The 24,319-nt window shown below is 51.7% G+C and overlaps 1 protein-coding gene across 4 annotated transcripts in view; it reads left to right on the forward strand.

Moving 5' to 3' along the window:
* Window positions 1–24,319, forward strand: part of RERE (arginine-glutamic acid dipeptide repeats) — a 175,261-nt gene that overhangs the window by 130,535 nt on the left and 20,407 nt on the right. For all 4 annotated transcript variants that reach the window (XM_054292111.1, XM_054292112.1, XM_054292113.1 and 1 more), the window contains one exon: window positions 2,652–2,732. In XM_054292111.1, coding sequence (XP_054148086.1) covers window positions 2,652–2,732 — 81 coding nt within the window. The remainder of the gene's footprint in view (window positions 1–2,651; window positions 2,733–24,319) is intronic.

Below are 24,319 nucleotides of genomic sequence, written 5' to 3' on the forward strand. Positions count from 1 at the left end.
TGATCTGGTGTGCAGCTATTTTGTTCTGCTTTGTTTAAAGCCATTTTGAGGTCTCTGTTGGGCTTGACTTGGAGAAAAGTCCTGTTCTTGCTGCAGGGAGAATGCACCATGATTCCTGAATTAATTGAAGTCTAGAATAGAAAGGAAAATCTGAAAATTGTTTTCTAAAAAGTATTATTAAGCTCTAGAATTTCTGTCTGAGCTTCTGAAATTATTTTTTGTGTGCTTTGCTGTTATTTGTATATTAAGAAGTGTCTCTCTCTTGCCTTTCCAAGGGGCACAAAGCTCCTTTAGAGTTGGGTATCTCTCAGTGGCCCAGGGGTAGTTCTGTACATCAATAAAGGTGATTAACAGCAGAATTGGGCAGAAGGATTGACTCCATTCCTACGTGGAAATTTGGAGCAGCATTCAAGGTCCCTGAATTCTGTTATTCTGATGGGCTCCGTGCTAGGCTTGCATTTCCAGCAGGGACTTGTGACATCCCATGGGGTCAAAGGAAAACAGTTTGTCACAGGTTTTATTAATAGAGCTGAATCACAACACAACCCAAATATAACGTAGTTTGGTTAAAAGGAATCTTAAGAAATAATTCAATGGTTGCCTAAGAATTCAAGTGCACCGTAGTAAGTCTCGGGCAAAATAAGGGACAGGAATTGGTTGTTCTCATTGTAAGCAGTGCCTGCCTTTCCACGTTTCCCCATTTAGCTGTTGAATTCCTGCAGACAGGAATTGCACTGCTCCCCGGGATGCTGGGAGTGGTTTGGGCTGTTTGTCACTGCTGCTGCCACCCTCTCTTGCCCAGAGCACCAGCCAGAGGTTTGCGGTGCCAGGGCAGTGACCCACCCACCCACCCCGGCATCAATGAGAATTCCTTGGGAAGCTTCACCTGGTAAAAATGAGCGTGAGTGCACTGGGGACAGCTGTGGCACTCAGCATCCTGCTCTGCACGTACCTGGGTGACTCGTGCCTGTGTGTGGGGCAGGCAGTAAAACCTCCCGTGTTTGGGAGCTCGGGCACCCCTGAGCGCTGCACTGCGGGGTGCTGTGTGGGCTGTCGGGAAGGAGCAGGTGGGGATGAGTAAATCTCACACTGTAATCTCCAAGCCTTTACAAGCGCTGCTTAATTCCCGTCTCCGTGGCCCCGGGCACGTTCCTGGCGAACTCTGCAGTCGTGCTGGTTCTGAGGGTCAGGGTTAGGTGAGGATAGATCCCTGTGTGAGCAAACCTGCAGGATCCCGGAGGCTCCAGAGAGGCTCTTTCCTGGGCTGGGAGCTGAGAGCTCCGTTTGAGCAGAGAATTCACCTTTTTGGGAGTCCTCATGCCCTCATGGAAGCCTCTGATCCCTGCCCACCTCCTTCCAGCAGACGTTTGCAAAAAGATGTGATCCAAAATACATTAACCCAACTTGGGGTGCGTTTCTCTCTAGGGGATTTTAACATCTCACCTCCCTCCCTTCCCTGGAATAGCAGGGCCCACGTACTCAGCATCCATTATCTTTTTTGCAGACAGAATTTGTTATTTACTCGTTGTTTATAGCCGTACACAGTGTTTATAGCAAAGGAAAATGCCTTTTATTTTTTTGCTTGTTTCTTTTTAGGGAATTATGAATTCTCATTTCCCTCCTTTCCCTGGAATAGTAGGGCCCACATACTCACCATCCCCTATCGGTTTTGCAGACAGAAATTTGCTATTTGCTTGTTGTTTATACCCACGTACGCTGTTGATAGGAAAGGAGAAAGCCTTTTTATTTCGGTGTTTACAGAGAAGGAAGAAGTCCTTCTCTAGAACAGAGAGAGGCACTTTGTCCAGCCTTACATCGCTGCTGGCTCCTATGGGGATGTGCCGGGGCCGGGAGAGGCCGCGGGCAGGGCTGGAGCCCCCCGGCCGCGGCTGGACCGGGGGAAGGGGCCAGGAGAGGACGAGGACGAGCGGTAGGGAGAGAGAACGAGAAGGAAGGAGAGAGGACGAGCAGGAGCGAGCAGGGAGCGGCGTCGCGGCCGCTCGGCGCTGGCGGCTGCCGGGGCCGGGCGGCGGCCGCTGCCGGGGCTGCCGGGGGCGGTGTCGGTGTCGGGGCCGAGCCCGGCGGGCGGAGGAGGCGGCGGCGGTGCCGGGCCCGGGGCTGAGGGGGGCCGGCGATCCAGGCCGCCTTTTGCGGCGCGCCCCGCGGAGCCGCCCGCCCAGCCCCGCCGCCATCACACGCTGGGCGCCGCCGCCTCCGCCCGGCCCTGCGCGGCTGCTCCGGGGCTCGGCTCCGCTCCGCGCCCGGCCCCGCCGCCGGCCCCGGCCCCAGCGAGCCCCGCCGAGGAACGCGGGGGCTGCGAGCCTTTAACCCCTGCGGCACCTGCCCCGAGCCCCGCGCCGCGCTCTGCCCGGCCCCGGCTCCGGCGGAGCTCCGAGCGGCCCCGGCTCCAGCCCCGGCTCCGGCGGAGCTCCGAGCGCCGAACTTGGCGGCGGAAGGAGGGAATGCGGCTGGGGATTTTCGGTGTCTTTCCCGAGTCCTTTCCCCCGTTCGCAGCCCTGTAGGTGCGTTCGCTTCCCCGGGCTCCCGGCGCCGATTCACCGCCGCCGTTTGGGGGATTTTTTTAATATTTTTTTTTAAAACATTTTTTTTTGCTGCTGCTGACACGCTGTTTTTGTTATCTTTTATCACAGAAACGGTTTATTAAGGGGTTGAGGCAGTACGGCAAGAACTTCTTCAGAATCCGAAAGGAGTTGCTTCCCAATAAGGAGACCGTAAGTACATTTGGACTTTATGTAATTGGCTTTTTCTCTCGCTGCTTCGCTGTTTGATCTTGCGAAAGTCTTTCCTTTTTACCCCGAATTCTCCTCAGATAAACGGAAGAGAAATCCTCAGCCAGGCAAGGCAGCTGCCGGTTTTTAGTGCAGTTTTTAGGTCTTGGGCTGTGAAAGATGTTACATAAAATAATCGTCATGGCTGGACGGAGCCACTGAGCCTGGCTGAAGTGTATTTATGGAGAGCGAATCTAATTTTAAATTCTGACATTACGGCGGGATAATACATTTTGTGTCACCCGGTGGGGCTCGAGTGGCATCGGGTAAATAAAGAAAAGCTAAACCAGAGCAGCATCTGATGGGATCGGGGTCTGCTGTGACCCGCACCGCGCCGGCTCTGCTTAACCCTTCCCCAGCTGGATCCGTGTCCCGGTGTTGTCAGGGTTATGTAACCCTGTCCCTGCACCCCAAACCCTGCCCGGGAGATTGGGAGCCGTGGGAAGCCCCGCTCCCTTTGCCGTTTGCCCCAGAGAGCCTCGGGCTCTGTCCTGCAGGTGCCCTCCGGCCTTTGGGAAGCGCTTTCGGTTTTGTGCCGGGTTCAGCAGGGAGGCAGCTCCGTGCAAATGGAGCTGGGCTGGTTTCTAGCAGCGTGTCAGGGGTTTGGAGCGTCACGGAGCGCTCAGACTTGTGTAGGTGTGCAGGCTGGATGTGCGCTGGGGGAGAGCGTGGCTGTAATGATATTTAAAAAGCTCTCAGTTTCTGTGGGATGGCTCCATTCTCCTCCCCGAGGTTCCTGTGAGACAGTGCTGTGATAGCACAAATCTCTGGGTGGTAAATAGTAACACTGTGCGAGTTGAAAAGGAAGGGGAGGATGAGACAATTACGAGTTCGCTCATCCTGCTGAGAAAGGAAACTCAGATGACTGCTCCAGCCCTGGTGGACTCGAGGATCCTGTTGGATTTTGAGGTGTGGAGGCCTGGAAAGGTGACAGCTGGGAGGGAATGCTGGGATAGTGTGGATCTTATCAGCATCCTTCAAACCTACACATACCGTGCCTTTCCTCTTTCCTCCAGAATATCTCCCAGAATGGGTCTAGAACAAATCAGTGTTTGCTTTTAGAAATTAATTCTGCTGGTGGTAAAGTTGCTGAGGGGCAAAAGTGCTCTTCTGAGTTTGAATTACAGCAGCTCTGAAGTATATTGTGTCTTTATAAATGGAAATGTATATTTTAAATATGAAATGTGTTTGTTTGGGTTTTTTTTGTGATGGAGAAAAACATTTTGCAGGGGGGAGGAAAGAAAAGCCCTGAAAACTGGAGAGTTTGGGGCAGGTGCCTGCCCCTGTTGTGTGCTGCTTAACTTCCTACATTGGAGCTTGGATATTGGCCTTGGGGTTTCTGTAAAAGTTTTGCAAGGGGTGTTAAAGCTCACAGAAGCTCTCGTTTTTCAAGTGTTATATTTTTGTTTCATTAGGTGTAATTTTTTACTGCAGAGAAGACTAAATATTAAGTCTGAGCTGTGGGAAGTATCAGTTGATGGGTTTGGGCCCAGGGGTTTTTTTAGCCCCTGTGGTAACTGATCTACAAATAACCTTTGACCCACCACGGGTTGTTTATAATCTCTGCTTCCTATTTTTGCCCACAGGCCTCGCTTCTGCTTTCTTTAATTCCCAATCTTTTCCAGCCAGAATTTACAGCCCTTCTGCTGTAGGAAGAGATTGCAGCATAAAGGCTGCAGTAAATATTTGACTGTACAGTTTTGCTTCTGTTCCTTAAAGTGGAATAATGAGTAATGTAAATGACAAGGCTGTGGGATTAATCTGTCTGCATTTTTTCATCGCCAGAATAATTTCAGATACTTTGCCTGCCATTTTTCTGTTGCAGTGTGCAGTAACCCTGTAGCAATTCCAGAAACACCAGAAAAAGGCTTTATTCTCTGTTCAGCCTCCATATTAACATCAGTGAAACTCTAAAAAGTTGTTTAATGGATACTAATGGATAATGAATAACTAATACAACTGTAAAAAGTTGTTAAATGGATACTAAAGCAACTTGCAGGTGCTTAAAGATGTGTCAGGGACATTCTTGCAGTGACTTGCCCCAATGGCTCTTGGACATCTGATTTATTCAGAGTTTTCCCTCTGGTCACTGAAGGTTTGGGGAGGGGACCCAGGGATTTTGTCTCAGCAATCCCCACTAAAAGTTAAATCTCCTTATTACCATGGTTTCTGTAAATTTGTCCTTTCCCAGACCCCTCACTGGGGGAAATTCTCCCTGAACCTGGAAACAGTGGGAGAAAAGGAATGCAACAGAAACAGGGAATTCTTGCAGAGACCAGGCCTGTTTCATGTTGTTCCATGTTGAACCAAGCTGAGGCTGCTGTGCAGGAAATGAGGATGTGAACATGACACTGGATTTCTTGTGGGCTCTGGGAAGGTGTAACGTGGCCCTGTGGGATGGGAATCAGGCCATGCTGTACTGAGGAATGTCCTATTTCAGTTGTGCCTTGCTTTCCCCCTCCACGGTCAGTGTGCAATACCTTCTGAGAAAACCCTGTGTAAATCAGTGTGTTTTAACTAGTTTAACATCGTTTTTCAACCGTTTTTAATTATTTCTTCTAAATGATAATACTCAAGAAAAAAGCTTTATGAAAGAGAATGTCTATTCCATATCAAAGGTGTGTTTGTTTGGGTCTGCACTCGGCTGGTTTATTTCACATTTCCAGTTTATTTCCATGTTTATGTCCAGGAGGGGGTTCCCAGAATTACTGCAATGGATCGAGGGAGGTGCTGCTTTAATGCAGGATCAGGGCTAACCTGGAGGAAAAGTGCATCCGTGTACCTGAGCCAAGGGATTTTTAATGAAACTCCTGGAACTGCCTTGGGTTTCCTCTGACCTGTCTGAAATGCCCCTTCTCCTCTATTTCCATGCAGCTTTTTTCCTTTTATCTTCCCTGGCTGGTTTCCCTTGGCTGCAGGGATGAACTGCCCTGCTCCCCTTGGGTTCCTGCCTGGCAGCACTTGTGATTGCTCTTCATGGGAAGAAGTGAATTTTGGAGACTTTTCAGTGGCATGAACAGTTTTCAATAATTACTTTCATTTAAATTCCCATGTTGTGAGAATGAAAGGTGCACAGCTGGCAGCAGTTTCCTTAACTGTCTGCTTTGGCTTTAAATGTGCTTTAATTCCCCTCCCATCCACCCATTTTGGGATAATTTGCTAAAACTTGGTGATAATACAGGATTTTCCGAGTATTTAACATTCTGCTCTGAATTCTTTACGTGATTACACTGAGCTACTTGAATTGGAGAGTTTTAGAAGCACCGGCATTGTGATAGGCCTGAGATAAAGGCACTTAAATGCCTCCAAGGTTGGGGCTTGTGTTCCTGGGAGCAGCTTGCCGCTGTGCTGGCTTGGTGCAGGAGGTGAATGCAAACAGGGCATGGAGCGGGAGCAGGAGGTGCCAGGTCCTGGTGTCACCTTGCTGGGACAGGTCCTGGTGTCACCTTGCTGGGACCCAGGGCTGGCTCTCCCTTAGCACAGGCTGCCCTTGCAGTTTGTGTGAGCTGTCCCAGCAGGGTCAGGATTGTTCTCCTGGCCTTCTGGGCAGGGGGGGTGTCTGAGCAGTGCCCCAGAAGTGGGGTGTGTGTGACTGTCCCTTTGCTAGGTGCAGGAGGGGTGTCCTGTCACCCTGCCACGCTGCCATGGCCTTTGCTGCGGCTGAATTGAGATCCTGGAGCCACCTTGTCCCTCCTGGGGATGGGCCTGAGCACTCTGGGCTCTCCTGGGAGCTGGGTGACAGCCCTGGGACATTGTGGGCTCTGCAGGGTGACTGACAGCTCTGGGACATTGTGGGCTCTGCAGGGTGACAGCCCTGGGACATTGTGGGCTCTGCAGGGTGACTGACAGCCCTGGGACATTGTGGGCTCTGCAGGGTGACTGACAGCCCTGGGACATTGTGGGCTCTGCAGGGTGACAGCCCTGGGACATTGTGGGCTCTGCAGGGTGACTGACAGCCCTGGGACATTGTGGGCTCTGCAGGGTGACAGCTCTGGGACATTCTGAGGCTCTGGGTGACAGCCCTGGGACATTGTGGGCTCTGCAGGGTGACTGACAGCCCTGGGACATTGTGGGCTCTGCAGGGTGACAGCTCTGGGACATTCTGAGGCTCTGGGTGACAGCTCTGGGACATTGTGGGCTCTGCAGGGTGACAGCCCTGGGACATTGTGGGCTCTGCAGGGTGACTGACAGCCCTGGGACATTGTGGGCTCTGCAGGGTGACAGCTCTGGGACATTGTGGGCTCTGCAGGGTGACAGCTCTGGGACATTCTGAGGCTCTGGGTGACAGCCCTGGGACATTGTGGGCTCTGCAGGGTGACTGACAGCCCTGGGACATTGTGGGCTCTGCAGGGTGACAGCCTTGGGACATTGTGGGCTCTGCAGGGTGACAGCTCTGGGACATTGTGGGCTCTGCAGGGTGACAGCCCTGGGACATTGTGGGCTCTGCAGGGTGACAGCCCTGGGACATTGTGGGCTCTGCAGGGTGACTGACAGCTCTGGGACATTGTGGGCTCTGCAGGGTGACTGACAGCCCTGGGACATTGTGGGCTCTGCAGGGTGACTGACAGCCCTGGGACATTGTGGGCTCTGCAGGGTGACAGCCCTGGGACATTGTGGGCTCTGCAGGGTGACAGCTCTGGGACATTGTGGGCTCTGCAGGGTGACAGCTCTGGGACATTCTGAGGCTCTGGGTGACAGCCCTGGGACATTGTGGGCTCTGCAGGGTGACTGACAGCCCTGGGACATTGTGGGCTCTGCAGGGTGACAGCCCTGGGACATTGTGGGCTCTGCAGGGTGACTGACAGCCCTGGGACATTGCCCCCTCTGCAGGGTGACAGCCCTGGGACATTGTGGGCTCTGCAGGGTGACAGCTCTGGGGAGGTTCTGGGCTCTGCAGGGTGACTGACAGCCCTGGGACATTCTGAGGCTCTGGGTGACAGCCCTGGGACATTGTGGGCTCTGCAGGGTGACAGCCCTGGGACATTGTGGGCTCTGCAGGGTGACAGCCCTGGGACATTGCCCCCTCTGCAGGGGCTCCTGTGTCCCAGGGACAGCCCCTGGCCCAGGGCTGTGGGCGAGGTCCCCGTGCCCCTCTGTGCTCCCCCCCGGCCCTGCAGGGAGGCAGGAGCAGCAGGACACTGGCTCTTTGTGCAGGCACACGGACTCCAGACTCTAATTTTGGGTTGAATTTCCCCGCTGAGCACATAGGTATCTGTGGTGTGTGTGATTCTGGGTTTGGCTGCTGAGCAGGGGGTGACAGAGTGCAATCCAAAGATCTTGCCTCTGGGTGGATGCTCCTTTATTTAGCTCTGAAGCACAGTGTAAACAGGAGTTATGAATATTGGCTGTTTCCTGACACTGAAATACCTGCAGTGTGCTGTATTTATGCACAGAAGAGCTAAATATGCATCATTTCTTTAGGAAAAATGGTCTCTCTTCTGATAGTAAAATCTTCCTCTTCAAATTAAATGCTGCTGGGACTTACCTCAGAGACTAAATAAGCTGTGCTCTGGTAGTGTTGGGAGGCAGAACGAGTGCAGTGTGAGCTTTCAGCATAAACTTCTGTTTAATTTTAGATTGGGGTTTAGATAAACAATTTTATTCTTGCCTCATTAATGCTTAATCTCGTGTTACATAATACACAATATTGGCTTCCTGAGTAGCACTTAAATATAGTGCAAACGTGGAGCAGCTGAAAGGTCAGTGCAGTTGCCATATGTGCAGGCTGGCAAGGTGTCTGTCCCCTCCCCGTGGCACTCCTGATGGCAGCCAGAGCCCCAGGAATGTTTGTGCAAGGCTCTCCCGAGCATCTGAGAGGTAGAGCTGCTCCCTCGACACGATTGTTCAAATAGCAGAGTGCCTTTGATCAAAGCAGGGGGATAATTAGATGAATATCTCGTGGTCTGTTGGTATAAAGCGATTACTTAGCCCTACATTGGCTTTTTAATATTTGCATTTAGTGGTGAGCCGTGTTTGTAGCAGGAGCTGTGGCATGGGCTCTATCCCTGCCCGCTGTCCCCAAGGAAATCTGCTTTATTTGAGGCCATATTCCCCCAATGATGGAATATTAATACACTGCAGTCAAGGCACATTATTTCCTGCTTGTCTTTGCTGTTCAGAGAGGGACAAGCTGTGGAAGCCTTTTCTGTTTGAAAGCTGAACCTTTTTCTTTAATAACTTGTCCTAGCCTGGATGCAGCCAGAGCTGAAATTTTCCATTAGAGTTTGAAGCGAGTGCCAACATAAACAGCCCCTGCTCCTTCTCATTTCATCTGCTCTGTGCTGCTGCTGCCTCCAGAGCGTGGCCACTGCAGCACAGGGCGCTGCTCTGTTCACCCAGGCCCTCGTGGGCTTCACCTGCCCCAGGTTATCTCACCTGAGAGCCTGAGACTTCTCTGTGCCACAGCAAAATCCTCCTGGGCTTGGCTCCAGGTAGCGAAAGGGGCAGAGGCAGCAGCTGCTTTTCCTGTGCAAGTGAAACCACCGAGCCATTTGCATAACAAACTCTGGTGGAGGGAGCCTGCTGCCTTTTTTTTGTTTTTTCATTTTCCTGTTTTTGTGAGCAGTCTCAGCTGAGGGAGGAGGAGCCCTGGGCTGGTGCTGGGCTCCAGGTGAGGCAGCTGCAGCCAGGCCCTGGGTGCTGCTCGCCAGGAGCCAAGGAATGCAGCTGGGCTCAGATGGAGATATCCTGAATTTCAGTGCCTCTGAGCTGGAGGCTGTTTGCAGAGGGATGTTCAGTGCGTGTGCTCTGGTTTGTTTTCAGAAGTTTAAGTGTTAAACCTATTGCAAATGTCATAACTTTATTGGATAATAAACCAGGAGGTTTGGAAAGGCCTTTAAAGAGACGTAAAGGTTTAACTCACACACAGCATGGTGTCTTTGTTCATCTCTGGGGGGATTGCAGGTGTTCAGGTGAGCACAGCTCCTGGCAGGCAGAATTCCCACACACCTGGGTTCCTTTAGTCCAGCTCCCTGAGAGAATTCCCATCTCCTGGAGGTGCACACACATATGTGTTCCTTTATGTCAGTTCCCTGAGAGAATTCCCATCTCCTGGAGGTGCTCACACACATATGTGTTCCTTTATGTCAGTTCCCTGAGTGTATCCCTGAGTGAATTCCCATCTCCTGGAGGTGCACACACATGTGTGTTCCTTTATTTCAGTTCCCTGAGTGAATTCCCATCTCCTGGAGGTGCTCACACACATATGTGTTCCTTTATTTCAGTTCCCTGAGTGAATTCCCATCTCCTGGAGGTGCACACACATGTGTGTTCCTTTATTTCAGTTCCCTGAGTGAATTCCCATCTCCTGGAGGTGCATCTTACCTGACTCTCAGCAACCCTTTCCCCTGGCCAGTGCCACGTGTGTGCTCATTGATTAATGATTGATTAAGGACTGGCTCCAGCTTGCAAAGACCAAAATACCCTTTCCCAAACCTGCCTGTCTCAGTTGCAGCTGAAGCAGACAAAACCAAAGAAAGGAAGTACCTGAAATCTGCTTTGTTTTTATTGTTTTTGTTTTAAATCTCTTAAGCGTTCTCCTAAGACAATAAGAGGATTAATTTTCAATTGTATCGTTTTACTTTTGTACGCCAAAGGTAATTTAGAGCGTCATCAGCTCAAAAAATGAGCTGCTTATTTGACTTTGTTCCTAAGAAACCCTCCTAGATGGAGAGCATTAAAGCAGAAGGTGTGTTCAGTGTGCCAGCTGGACTCTAGAATTGACTTTAGCATGGGCAATAAATCAGCTCTGCACTCCAGTGGCTTTTTTTTATTATTTTACATTACAAGATTGGATCTCATTGTTTATTTTTCTCTGAAGGTTTAGAGGTAGGTAGGAGTAAAATATTGTTGCAAGTAAAAGAGGGCCATTAGGCAATTGCATCGAGCTCTGTCAGGGAGCCAGGAAGGACAATTTCTGCTTTGTAGGGAAAAGTCTGTAGTCAGAGATACAAGCCAAGATTATTTGGGTAATTGATCCAATATTGTCTGAGCCTTCCTCAGCCACTGAGAGAACACAATGCTGCTCCTCAGACTCTGTTCCACTGCATTTTCCTCACTTTCTGTTTATAATTCACCATCCTAAGGAATTTCAGTTTGTTTATTTTCCTATTGTGAATTCCCTGTTGCATCTGTGCTGAAGGGTATGTGTGACTGGTTAAAATGCTTTTGTTCATCAACAGCTGTATATTTATTCTGTGTTTTCTTTCCCTGTGAGAAAAACCAGCAGCTTTTTCTCTTCCCTGGCAGTTGTCAGATGGTATCAAATACTCAGACATGAACCCCGAGGTCCTGTGAGTTGCAGGTACATAAAATAGGTGGCTGGTAAAGGATTTGTGCCGTTTGTTTTCATGGTTGAGTGTCCCAGCCTGGCCAGACTTCTCCACGGCTGCCGTGCATCAAAGCCTTGTGGAGTTTGCTCCACTGACTGAGGATGAGCTCTAGAGCTTGGAAATGGCTTTCAGAAAGGCAGAAATGAGGCAGTGCTGACTGTGGGACATCCTGTCCCAGGGCAGTGCTAATGTTTAAAATGCAGGTGACTCCTGCAGGAGATGCACGTGTGTAATCCTGCCTGGGGATGGCTCAGGAGGGGAACAGTGCAGGTAATGCTGTGTGTGTGCTGCTCTCCGTGGGTGTTTGCCGTGTGTGAGACACAGATTGCAGCTCCAGGAGCTGTGCAGCAGCTTAGCTTGCTTGGAGCTCAAAGAGTAAATAAAGTATGAGCTTTAAAGCTTGAAAATGGCTTTCAGAAAGGCAGAAATGAGGCAGTGCTGATTGTGGGACATCCTGTGCCAGGGCAGTGCTAATGCAGGAGATGCACGTGTGTAATCCTGCCTGGGAATGGCTTTGGGAATGGCTCAGGAGGGAAACAGTGCAGGTAATCCTGTGTGTGTGTGCTGCTCTCCGTGGGTGTTTGCAGTGTGTGAGACACAGATTGCAGCTCCGGGAGCTGTGCAGCAGCTTAGCTTGCTTTGAGTTTTGGAGCTCAAGGAGTCAATAAACCCAGAGCTCAGGCTGTGGTGAGCCAGAGCAGGTTTGGTTCCTTGCACACCCAGGGAGCTGTGCCTGCCCTGAGTGGGGTTCCCAGCCGGGGCAGAGGGCTGTGCGCGGGAGAACCCTCAGTGGGCAGAGGATAAAGTGTGCTGAGAGTGAGCCTCAGTGCCGCAGAGCACAGAATGAGCTTTATTCTTCCCCAGCATCACCCCCTGGCCCGATCCCCTGTAAGAACAGCACCCACTGCCTTCCCCTGGCCCCACAGCAGCCCCAGCACATCAGTCACTCCCAAATACCCTGCAGTGTGCTGCTGGAGCTGGGAGAGCAGACAATAACAACTCCAGGAGACAGATGCACTCATTTTGTCAGTTTTGTTTCCAACCAGCTGTAAAAAAGAAGCAGCGCTTGATTACTGGGGGTTTTTTGCTGCTTGGTTTTTTTCTTCGTGCCAAGGAAGGCTCCAGGAATTACAGAGATGGTGGAATAGAGTGAGAATGGGGAGCTGCAATAGGGGCTGTGCCATAGGGGAGGTGAAGCAGTTTGTGGGTAGAACTGGCTCTGTAAGCAGAAGAAACATTTTAACATCACACACTGAAATCTGCTGCATTTGCTTTTGCTTTGTTTTTCCTTTCCAGTCTGTATGTGAGGGGAGAACACTGAGGAGTGTGATGGGATTCAGATTGTCAGCACATAAAGATGCTGGTGATTACCGCTAGGTGAGGGTGATGTCGTTTTGGGTGAACTTCTCCTGTTGCTGTTCTGTTGTGCAGGGTGCCAGGAGGGCTGTAAGTGTCAGCCCCAGCCCTGCACACCTGCACCAGGGTGGATTTATGGATGCATGGGATGTGAGGGGCTCCTTTCCCTGCCAGGCGGTGCATTAATGTCCCCTGGATGTGGAAAAGCTGTGAAATGCTCAGGCTTTGGGTTTCCTGCTCCTGCTCACGAGGAATAAGGATCCTGCAGGGCTGGGATCCCCCGTTTGTGGTGTTGGTGCCTTTTCCCTGGGGCCAGGAGGGGCTGAATCCTGCAGGACCATTCCAGCCTTCCTTCTTCCCTTGCTGCTTCAGGCTGCCTGAGAGGGTGCAGGTGATGCCTCAGCACCCCTGAGTGATCAGAGCAGGCTCCACAGAGAACCTCCTGCTTCTTGCATCTCTTTTTTAAATCCCAGAACGGTGGCAGGGGTGTTTCCTTCTGATTCAGATCCTCCAAGGTTAAGTTTGTCCATTGCCCTTTTCTTTGCACACTTTGGAGCAGGGCAGCTGTAAGTGAAGGAGCTGCTCTCAGGGTAATTGCTGTATTTGAGAACTTGGGCCTTTAAAAAACAGACAGAGTGTTACAGGAATGATGACAAAACCCCAGCTGCTGACGTGCTGTGGTTGGGAAATCTCCCTGACCCTGGTCACTGGGATGAGCAGCACTGGCAGGGAGGGTTGTTTGTTTGACACCACCAAACTCCTGTGCAGAGAGGAAAAGGTGTTTGTTTGACACCACCAAACTCCTGTCCAGCAAGGAGAAGGTGTTTGTTTTACATTACCAAACTCCTGTCCAGCACAGAGAAGGTGTTTGTTTTACATTACCAAACTCCTGTCCAGCAAGGAGAAGGTGTTTGTTTTACATTACCAAACTCCTGTCCAGCAAGGAGAAGGTGTTTGTTTTACATTACCAAACTCCTGTCCAGCAAGGAAAAGGTGTTTGTTTTACATTACCAAACTCCTGTCCAGCAAGGAAAAGGTGTTTGTTTTACATTACCAAACTCCTGTCCAGCAAGGAAAAGGTGTTTGTTTTACATTACCAAACTCCTGTCCAGCAAGGAGAAGGTGTTTGTTTTACATTACCAAACTCCTGTCCAGCACAGAGAAGGTGTTTGTTTTACATTACCAAACTCCTGTCCAGCAAGGAAAAGGTGTTTGTTTTACATTACCAAACTCCTGTCCAGCAAGGAGAAGGTGTTTGTTTTACATTACCAAACTCCTGTCCAGCAAGGAAAAGGTGTTTGTTTTACATTACCAAACTCCTGTCCAGCAAGGAAAAGGTGTTTGTTTTACATTACCAAACTCCTGTCCAGCAAGGAAAAGGTGTTTGTTTTACATTACCAAATTCCTGTCCAGCACAGAGAAGGTGTTTGTTTTACATTACCAAACTCCTGTCCAGCAAGGAGAAGGTGCTGGCCAGTGCTTTTATTGCCGTGGTGAGATGGTTTGTTCTTGGCTGATCCTCCCCTCCCCAGACACTTTGTGGGCTCCTTTTCCCCCGCAGTGCCCCTGACACAAGCAGTGATGTTGCAGGATGCCTCCAGACCCTTCAAAGAGAGGAGAGCACGTTCCAGGTTGTAAACCAGCCCTTGCTGCTGCAATCTGAGAGCTCCTCGCTGGTGTTCGACCCAGGCCTGCTTTGTGCCTCTTGTGTAAAGCACCAGGACGTCCCACAGGAATTCCTGATTTATTTTGCTGGCTCTGCCCTTCTCTGTGGTTCACAAACCTCTAATGGGCTGTGAAGCTCCAAGAGTTCTGAGCTGAACAGCAGAAGTTTTAAGAACCTCCTCTACTACATGAAAGACTTAACACTTTCCACATGCTGGGTTTTTGGATCATGAAAAGCTGATCTCCTACAAATAGTTTGTAAAGCTGAGGCATCCTGGGCCAGGGCTGTTTAGTGCCGTTGTGAAACTGGGGGGAAGGAAAAAATGTAATGAAAACTCTGGGCTTTGGGCCAGCAAGGAAGATCTGATACAGGGAACGTGTTTCTGCTGCCCTTTGTTACTGTTGAGTTTGATTAGCTTTGTTTCTGGTACGTTTAATTACAGTTCTATTTTATTTTTATGGCTAAGGAGGGGATCTTTGCCAAAGCCCAAGCCTTTCATTACCTCAGCTGCAATGAGAGGGAGCTGGAGAAGTAAATCGTGCCACCTCCCCAACAAACAAGGCAAAGTAAAACCAAAAGAAACCCCACCAAGCTATAAACCCAGCCCTTTTCCCTCTCCTTGCCCTGTTCCTGCAGGCTGCTGCTCTCCATCTGTTATTTTCCCTTGCTTCTAGGGCTGAGGGTGAGTTTGCTCAGTGCAGTAAGTTGTGTTTAGCCTGGGCAGGGCTGCTCACCTGTGGTGGTCGTGCCTCCCTGGAGCTTGTCTGGCTCCTGTGCAGCAGCTCTTCCTCCATGCACTGCAGGAATACAGCTGGAAATGGCTCAGGAACTGGAGGAACAGCAGACAGAGACAGGAGGGGTTGGTTTGGGCCCTGGTTTTGCTCTGCAGAGCCTTGCCCAGCGAGATGTGAGGGCAAACACGTGCCATAAGCCTTGCACGGCCTGGGCTCTAAAGGGGCAATGGAAAAGCTCCTTTCCCTGATCCTGCTGGAGGAGCTCCAGGCTGTGACTGGACCTTCACCTTGCTGTGGAGAAGGGACAGGGACAAAGGCCTCCCTCCGTCCCTCAGTGCTGTGCTAAAGTCGTATTGATTTAACAATCCCACCTCATGTTCTTACTCTGTGCCATTTGATGGGAGAGATTTTTTTTTCCTTGTAGAAAAACATTGCTTTTAGAGCTTCTGAAAAGAAATTGTCTGCTTACCGTGGGCATAAAACTGCCCTTCCTATCTGCCACCTATTCATTCTATATTGAGGTTCATGGCTGGTTTTGCATGGAGCACCTAACAGAGCTGCTCAGAGACACCCAGGGGCTGCTCCTGTGTCAGAGCCACCCCAGTGACTCCTGGCATGGTTTAGCACATGAACAGAGCTGCTCAGAGACACCCAGGGGCTGCTCCTGTGTCAGAGCCACCCCAGCGACTCCTGGCATGGTTTAGCACATGAACAGAGCTGCTCAGAGGGGTCCAGGGGCTGCTCCTGTGTCAGAGCCACCCCTGTGACTCCTGGCATGGTTTAGCACATGAACAGAGCTGCTCAGAGGGATCCAAGGGCTGCTCCTGTGTCAGAGCCATCCCAGCGACTCCTGGCATGGTTTAGCACATGAACAGAGCTGCTCAGAGGGGTCCAGGGGCTGCTCCTGTGTCAGAGCCACCCCAGTGACTCCTGGCATGGTTTAGCACATGAACAGAGCTGCTCAGAGGGATCCAAGGGCTGCTCCTGTGTCAGAGCCATCCCAGCGACTCCTGGCATGGTTTTGCACATGAACAGAGCTGCTCAGAGACACCCAGGGGCTGCTCCTGTGTCAGAGCCATCCCAGCGACTCCTGGCATGGTTTTGCACATGAACAGAGCTGCTCAGAGACACCCAGGGGCTGCTCCTGTGTCAGAGCCACCCCTGTGACTCCTCCATAGCCTCCTCCCCTGTTTACAGCCCTGAGTCACAGCTCTGCCCTGCTGGCACCCCCAGATTGCAACTGCACGAGTTTCCGTGGCTGCAGCAATTAAGGAGCAGGAGCAGATGCTGTGAATCACCTCGGAATTGCTGCCTTGGCTCTTTGTGCCACCACTGAGGTTTCGCGTTTCTTGGAGCTGCTGAAGTTCTGCTCTGACCTTTCCAGGGGAACTTACACAGCAGAGGTATGGGAAATGTTTGAAAGTGAATTTGGCATTGTGTTTGGCTGCTGTAGCTGTCATCCCTGAGCTGAAATTGGATGGAATCCTGCAGGCTGTGGATAAACAGCATTTCTGGGGCACTGCTCAGTCTGGGTTTGCCATTCCATGAAGGTCACGTCAAAGTGAGGGGAAAACCCCAAAGCAAATCAGCAACAACAGCACAAAACCCCAGCCCAAACTCAGACTAGCAGGGACTTCATATTTTAGGAAGTAGAAGTTCTGATTTTTCAGATATTTCTGCTTCAGTCTCTCCCCAGCCACTGCAGGAGCTTAGCTGTTCTAATTCAGTTACGTGTGATACTCACAGACCTGTGTCCACTTTTAATGTGGTTTACAAAACTTGAATTTTTGTGGGTGCTGTGGGAGCTTCTGCCTGTTTGAGCTCTGGTTATTGGGTGTTTGCCTGCTCAAGGGAACTGCTGAGAGTGACTGTGAGGAAATCATTTGTATTAGTTGCAGGTTTGTTGGGGTTTTTTGTTTGGTTTTTATTTGTATTTGCAAAACATCCCCTACTCTTTTTTTTAATGTTTTATTAATTGTCTAGCTTCAAGATACCCATTTCTCTGCACTGTGAGGGTTTGCAGTGCCGCCCTCCTCAGCTCCATCAGGATTTACACAGGATTTACACAAACCTCCCAGGAGCTGCTCCCTGCTTTTCCCTCCAGTGCTGTACATGGGTGGGTTCAGGCTCCTGGGTTATTCTGCTCCCCCAAACTCCCCTTTGCTCCCTGGGTGCTGCTCAGCTCTGCCGTCACTGATGCTCCAGGGCTGGAGGTGCAGAATTCCTCCTCCCTGCAAAGTCTGGAATTGCCAGGTACTGTGGCAGGGAATTGCTGCAGAATAAACACTCCAGGAGCCCTCACATGCCTGGGCTGCCTGCAGGTGTGTGTGCAGCCTCTTGAGTGTTTGTGTGTGAAAGATCCATGGGGCATTTTAAAGAGGGGCCAGTGCTGCTGTGAGAAATAACGCTGGAAAAATTCCACTCAGATTCCAGAGGTTCAGTGCATCTTCTTCAGTGTTTTCCCTTTTAGTTTTATCATAGGCATGAAAACACGGGGCTCAATTTGCAGCTTTTGTTTCATTTCCCCCAGAAATGCCACTTTTTGCCCTGTTTGCTGGGCAGCGGTTGCTGACGGCAGTGTCAGCACAGGGAATCCTGGTTGCCCCCACATCCTGTGGGAATGGGCTGAATTCCAGGCTGATTCCACATGTCAGGCCTGAGCAATAGAAATAATTAGAGAAATTGCCTGTTTACCTTCCAAAGAACACCTGCAGGGATGCGCCAGAACCAGACTGTGTGTCTTAGCAGCGTTGCTGTGCTGAGTTTAACGAGGGGGAAAGCAGGAGAGGTGGAATTGCTTGTGGGATGGTACATGAGACATTCACAACTTCCCCTGTGCTTACATGTGGGCAGATCAAGCGCAGCAAAGTGGGTTTTTTAAGGAGAAAATAGCTCTTGTGGTGTGTCTTTCACATGGCACAGGGTTTCCTTCCTTCCCAGAGCTGTGTGATGTCTCCCGTCCCTGTGACTGCAGATCTGTGCCTTGCTCGTGGCAGCTGCTGGTGCTTGGATGTGTTTGTAATTAACAGGAGCTGGCATCTTGGGGATGGGTTTTTTATCACTCATTTTCCATGCAGACACATCAGCACCCTGAGCTTCCATGTCAGGCTTTTTTCCAGCGCTCAGCTGTGCCTCTGGGTCACTGCATCTTTCTGAGGAATTTATTTAGGGTGTGATATTCTGCTGCAGTCAGTGAAATCCAGAATGAAATGAGACTTTCTAACGGATGAAAGCTGCTGTGCTCTGTCTGGAACCGCAGGATGGTTGGTTTGTTTGCAGGGGAAGCAAACCTGGTCCAGAAAAACAAAGTGTAAAGAGAAGGATGCAGCGGGGAACTGTGGCTGTCAGGGATGTTTCTGTGTGCAGTGTCGTTTGCAGACAGTGCAGGGGTTGGAGATCAGGATCCGGCGCTCGGGGAAGCTCTGGGGCTGCAGCTGGTCAGCTAATAGCAGTTTGTCCTTCCAAGAGCCACACAAGTGGAACATCAGCAGGCTCCAGAGGAGGAGGAGGCCAGCAGGTGTTGGTGTCACTGCTGGGGTGAAGTTCCCCCTTCTGGGGGCCTCTCTGCTGCTTTGTGACACCTCAGTGCTGAGTCTGAGCTCTGATTGCACCGATCCTCCTGCCAGGCTGGGCAGGGGACAGGGCTGTCCCCTGTGCTGTCCCTGTCCCTGTGCCCAGGGCTGTCCCCTGTGCTGTCCCTGTCCCTGTGCCCAGGGCTGTCCCCTGTCCTGTCCCTGTGCCCAGGGCTGTCCCCTGTCCCTGTCCCTGTCCCTGTGCCCAGGGCTGTCCCCTGTCCTGTCCCTGTGCCCAGGGCTGTCCCCTGTCCCTGTCCCTGTCCCCGTGCCCAGGGCTGTCCCCTGTCCTGTCCCTGTGCCCAGGGCTGTCCCCTGTCCTGTCCCTGTCCCTGTGCCCAGGGCTGTCCCCTGTGCTGTCCCCATGCCCAGGGCTGTCCCCTGTGCTGTCCCTGTCCCCGTGCCCAGGGCTGTCCGCTGTCCTGTCCCTGTCCCTGTGCCCAGGGCTGTCCCCTGTCCTGTCCCTGTCCCTGTGCCCAGGGCTGTCCCCTGTCCTGTCCCTGTGCCCAGGGCTGTCCCCTGTCCAGTCCCTGTCCCCAGGGCTGTCCCCTGTCCCTGTCCCTGTGCCCAGGGCTGTCCCCTGTCCTGTCCCTGTGCCCAGGGCTGTCCCCTGTCCTGTCCCTGTCCCCGTGCCCAGGGCTGTCCCCTGTGCTGTCCCTGTCCCCGTGCCCAGGGCTGTCCCCTGTCCCTGTCCCCGTGCCCAGGGCTGTCCCCTGTGCTGTCCCCGTGCCCAGGGCTGTCCCCTGTGCTGTCCCTGTGCCCAGGGCTGTCCCCTGTCCCTGTCCCTGTGCCCAGGGCTGTCCCCTGTCCTGTCCCTGTCCCCAGGGCTGTCACCTGTCCCTGTCCCTGTCCCCGTGCCCAGGGCTGTCCCCTGTCCTGTCCCTGTCCCCAGGGCTGTCCCCTGTCCCTGTCCCTGTCCCCAGGGCTGTAACCTGTCCTGTCCCTGTCCCCAGGGCTGTCCCCTGTCCTGTCCCTGTCCCCAGGGCTGTAACCTGTCCTGTCCCCGTGCCCAGGGCTGTCCCCTGTCCCTGTCCCTGTCCCCATCCCCAGGGCTGTCCCCTGTCCTGTCCCTGTCCCCAGGGCTGTCCCCTGTCCCTGTCCCTGTCCCCAGGGCTGTCCCCTGTCCCTGTCCCCATGCCCAGGGCTGTCCCCTGTCCTGTCCCTGTCCCCAGGGCTGTCCCCTGTCCTGTCCCCGTGCCCAGGGCTGTCCCCTGTCCTGTCCCTGTCCCTGTCCCCAGGGCTGTCCCCTGTCCCCTGTCCCTGTCCCCAGGGCTGTCCCCTGTCCCTGTCCCCATGCCCAGGGCTGTCCCCTGTCCTGTCCCTGTCCCCAGGGCTGTCCCCTGTCCTGTCCCCGTGCCCAGGGCTGTCCCCTGTCCTGTCCCTGTCCCCATCCCCAGGGCTGTCCCCTGTCCCTGTCCCTGTCCCCATCCCCAGGGCTGTCCCCTGTCCCTGTCCCCAGGGCTGTCCCCTGTCCCTGTCCCCATGCCCAGGGCTGTCCCCTGTCCTGTCCCTGTCCCCAGGGCTGTCCCCTGTCCTGTCCCCGTGCCCAGGGCTGTCCCCTGTGCTGTCCCTGTCCCTGTCCCCAGGGCTGTCCCCTGTCCCCTGTCCCTGTCCCCAGGGCTGTCCCCTGTCCTGTCCCTGTCCCCAGGGCTGTCCCCTGTCCCTGTCCCTGTCCCCAGCGCTGCTGGCACTGGCACAGGGGAGGATTCCTGGGCTCCTGCACGAGGCACAGCTGCAGTGTTGGGTGGGGAGTGGGCTGCAGACGAGGGCCCCTGCCCTGGGCAGAGCTGCAGTTCCTGCAGAACCTGCATGGCCCCAAGCCATGCCCCACACTCCTGCTGCCCTTTTCCTTTTCCCTGGTCGTGGGGATCAAATTCACCTTCTGAGGGGTTCTGATCTCGGATTAATGTTTGCTGGAGACACCAGGGTGGAACAGGGCTGGAAAGAATTGGTAATTCTTTCACTCCTGAGCTCACTGTGTAGGTATTATAGTGAGCTACAATGAATTGCTCTTCCTAATGCTGCTTTACAACTCTTAGCTTTGTCTTCTGTTACATTTTGCTTGCTAAGGATTTTCCTGACAGAAGGAATTTGAGACCGGAGGGAAGCAACAATCAGCGAGGGATAAGCAGCTTACGTGGCAGTTCTTTGTGGTTTGGGGGTGGGGGGTTGCTTCATGTCCTGCTTCAATATTCTCCTTTTCTTACATGGCTCTGATAAACAGGAAAGCACTGAAATACCCCTCAACCTTCCACACTTAATCTAGAAAATCTACTGCTTTAGGGAGCTGTTCTTGGAGAGCAGTAAAAGGAAAACAGCTGTTCTGGGAGCAGATCTGAGAGAGCAGTCTGTTTAAAATCAGGGTTTAATGACGGGGACTGTGCTGAGAGCTGTGTTTGCTGTGTCCATAACTCAGGCAGGAGCCATCCTCCCTCTCCCTGTGCCATGCTGCCTTTGCACTGATAAGCTGCTGCTTTCTCTGAGCTCACTTGATGCTTTCCAGGTGTCAGTGGACAGGATTCTTCCTCCATCTGGCCTGCTCAGATGTTGGACATCCTGTGCTAGTGATTTTTATTAAGAGGTCACGCTGTGTCTGTGTTCAGCATGGAATCAGAGGGGCTGATAGTTTACATGGTGAAATAACCAGGTGTGAGGACTGTTCAAATTGTTGTTTCCAGGAGATTAACTCTTGCCATTCCTCATTAGCAGTGGGGATAATTTCACAGCTTGTCTCCTGATTGCAATGATGAGTATTTTCTGATTTGTGTTTGTAATAAACCCGCAAAGCCCAGCAGCTCCCTGGGACAGGAGGGAGCTGTGTCAGGGAGGGGAGTGTGCACGTTTGACAGGCCAGGCTCTGTGTGATCCAGCACAGATGTGCTTGGAAAACCTGAAACATCTGGCGTGGCAAGTGTGGAATGCAGGTCAGTGCTCAGCACATCGGGGCTCAGGCAGTGCTGCTGCTGGGGCACCTTCAGATCTGAGTTCTGTGTTTAAATAAAAGCTCTTACGGAATGGGACATGGGAGAAACAAGTGGCTGGTTCTGCCTCACCTCTCAGCTCTCCTTGCCCTGTTGAAAATGGAAATTTCACATTCTGTATTTTTTGTTTATTCAGTGGGTTTGTTTCCTTGGTTTTGTGGGGTGTTATCTTCTCAGTGTCCAGCAGCTGGTCACACAAAGCTGCCGATATCCTGGGTTCTGATTTCACGGGGGAGCCCAGGAGCTTCCTGCAGGGCAGCAACCAGCAGCAGCAGCTGCAGGGAGCAGGCAGGCAGCCCTTGGTGGCCCAGAAATGCTGCAGGGTTTAGTGTGGCTGTTCAGAGAGGCTGCAGCAGCCTGGGGACTGGAGCATGGCCCACACAGGGACCAGCGGGTGACCTAAACTGGGGCTTGGCAGGTAACCGGGAGCTGCCAGGTGAGGAGCAGGGCCAGGAGTGAGCTCTGCCAGGGGAAACCAGCCCTGGAAATCCTCTCCTCCCATCAGCAGGATGCCGTCCATCCCACCTGGGGGTTTCAGCTGGATGGGGGTTCCCTGAGCTGGGGATGCTGCTGTGGGGTGGGGTGTGGGGTTATTTCATTGTCCCTCCCAGGGTGACTGAGCTGCACTCAGTGTTTGCCCTCCGCCCTGCAGGGCTGCGCTGGTGACAGAATTGATCCCAGGTGACACTTCTGCCAATGGGGTGGTTCAAATACCAGCTGGAGTTACTGCTGTGGAGTACTCACCTAGCAGCAAAAACAGCTCCCAGTTACAACTCAGAGAAAGTTTTGGTGATTATAGTGTGATTCTATTTGTAAAACTGGCATGAGGAAATAATGAAAATATTTTTGAAGTAGTAAAACTTTCTTAATAATTGCAAGCCTAATTTCAGGTGTTGGGAAACAAATAAGCATCTGTACACCTTCCTGAGATGCAGGGGGATTAAGTTCCCTGCTGAATAGCAGAATTAAAATTTTAATACTTTGTTTGAACAGGAATTATGAGAGTAGACAGTGCTCTGTCCTTGTGTTCAGTGTCCCTTTCTCGTGCACATGCACAAATTGGCCTTTCACTTCAATTAATTAAAGCTGACATGCAAACCACAACAACAGGCAGCCTGGGTGCAGCTGAAATGCCCAAAATCTGTCGATATTTGTTTATTGGCGTGAGTGGCAGTGGTGCTGGATGTGGTTCTGTGAAACCCAGGGAGCAGAGGAGCTGTTCCCATTTCCTGGCAGCCATTCCACGCTGCCACACAAAACCAGCCCTTTCTGAGGCTCAGGAATGGATTTTCCTCGCAGCCACTGTCATTCAATTATCACCTCAGGAAATGCTCAGATATAACTGATGATCCCTTTCAAGCATCCTGCGGGTCCCACTCCTCCCATCCCTCATTTCCCTGCCTGCTCCAGTCATTAGCTGCAGCATTCCCATGTATATTTTATGGGTGGCCCTGGCGGCTGGCGCTTTGAGGATGTGCAGGGATGATAAGATTGTGCATGTAATGAAGGGCAGATAAATAGAGAAATGTTTACAGGATGGAGCGTGTGGTTGGAGGTGCTTTATGGCTCCGTGGCACTGTCACAGCCCCAGGAACCGGGCTGCCTTGGCTGTGGGGCGGGAATGGGATCAGCCCTGGGCTCTGGAAATGGGGTTTGTTCCTCGGCCTGAACTCCAGCTGCGCCCAATCAGGAACCCTAATTGCGGAGCTGGTGCAAGGAGAGAGTGCAGTACAAGGGATAATTGGCAGCTCCATTGAGCAGGCCCTGCTCTGGGCATTGTGCTGCTGAATTCTCGTTGTCGTGCTCAGTATTGGTGGGGAGGTGGAAGTGCAGTGGGAGAGACACAGCCCAGTGCAGACAATGCCCTGGGAGCTCTCCTCAGGAACTGGTGTCAGCTTATCTGGGTATTTATCCCGCTCCCTTTGGTCCTGGCATGTGAGTTCAGATCTGGAGAGTGTGCCCTGAGCAGGAGATGCTGCCTGTGCACCCCAGGGCTGGGTGTGGGCTGGGGAATGGAACAGGAGCACTGCTGGCCCAGGAAAAGCACCTTGTGCCGCCTTTCAGAGGCATTTTGGCTCTGCTCCTCATTCCCTGGCCCTGTGTGAGTGCTCAGGGCTGAGAGCATCCCAGCAGGGCTGCAGCATTGGGCAGGGGTTAAATTACTGCCGATAAAAGTGATGGAGAAAATCAGGATTTATAACCCCAGGAACGTTGACAATGCAAGTTGCAAAGGGAAAGCTGAGTAGAAAATAAACGCAAAAAATAATATATAAATATATATGATTCATATACAAAATTTGTGTACATATATACAAAATTTTAAATAAAAAATAAAATAATAAATATATAAATACAAAATATATAAATATATAACTATATATTTATATATAAAAATATATCATTATATATAATTATATGTGATATTCTATATATTATATTATTTATATATAAATATAAATAAATATATAACTATATAAATAAATATATATGTTTGTAATAAACAATAAATACAATAGAAAACCAACGAATGTGTATAAGGCTGAGGTCCTGAGCTGTCCCTGTTTTGATAACCCCGTGGTGGCTCCAGCCCCTGGGACATTCCTGGTGACCCTGGCAGGGCTGCACAGGCCTGGAGCCACCACTGCTAAGGACAGGCTCTGATAATTAATAATGGATGCAGCCAACAGTGTGAGAGTTCCTGTGGGGATTGGGAACTCTGTTGATTAACAAAGAGGAGTCTCTGGAGGAAGAAGCCTTAATTACAAAAGCTTTCTTCCCATTCTGGCCTGATGCAGAGAGGGGTGGCAGCTTTTAACTGGGGCTCAGCCTTAAAACAATGCCCCAGTGTGCTCTGCATTTGTTTGGCACAACTGCTAAAGCTGGTGCTTAAA

Source organism: Melozone crissalis, unplaced genomic scaffold (genome assembly GCF_028551555.1).
Source record: "Melozone crissalis strain CALT ecotype California unplaced genomic scaffold, PUWL_Pcris_2 ptg000107l_1, whole genome shotgun sequence".
NCBI lineage: Eukaryota > Metazoa > Chordata > Aves > Passeriformes > Passerellidae > Melozone > Melozone crissalis.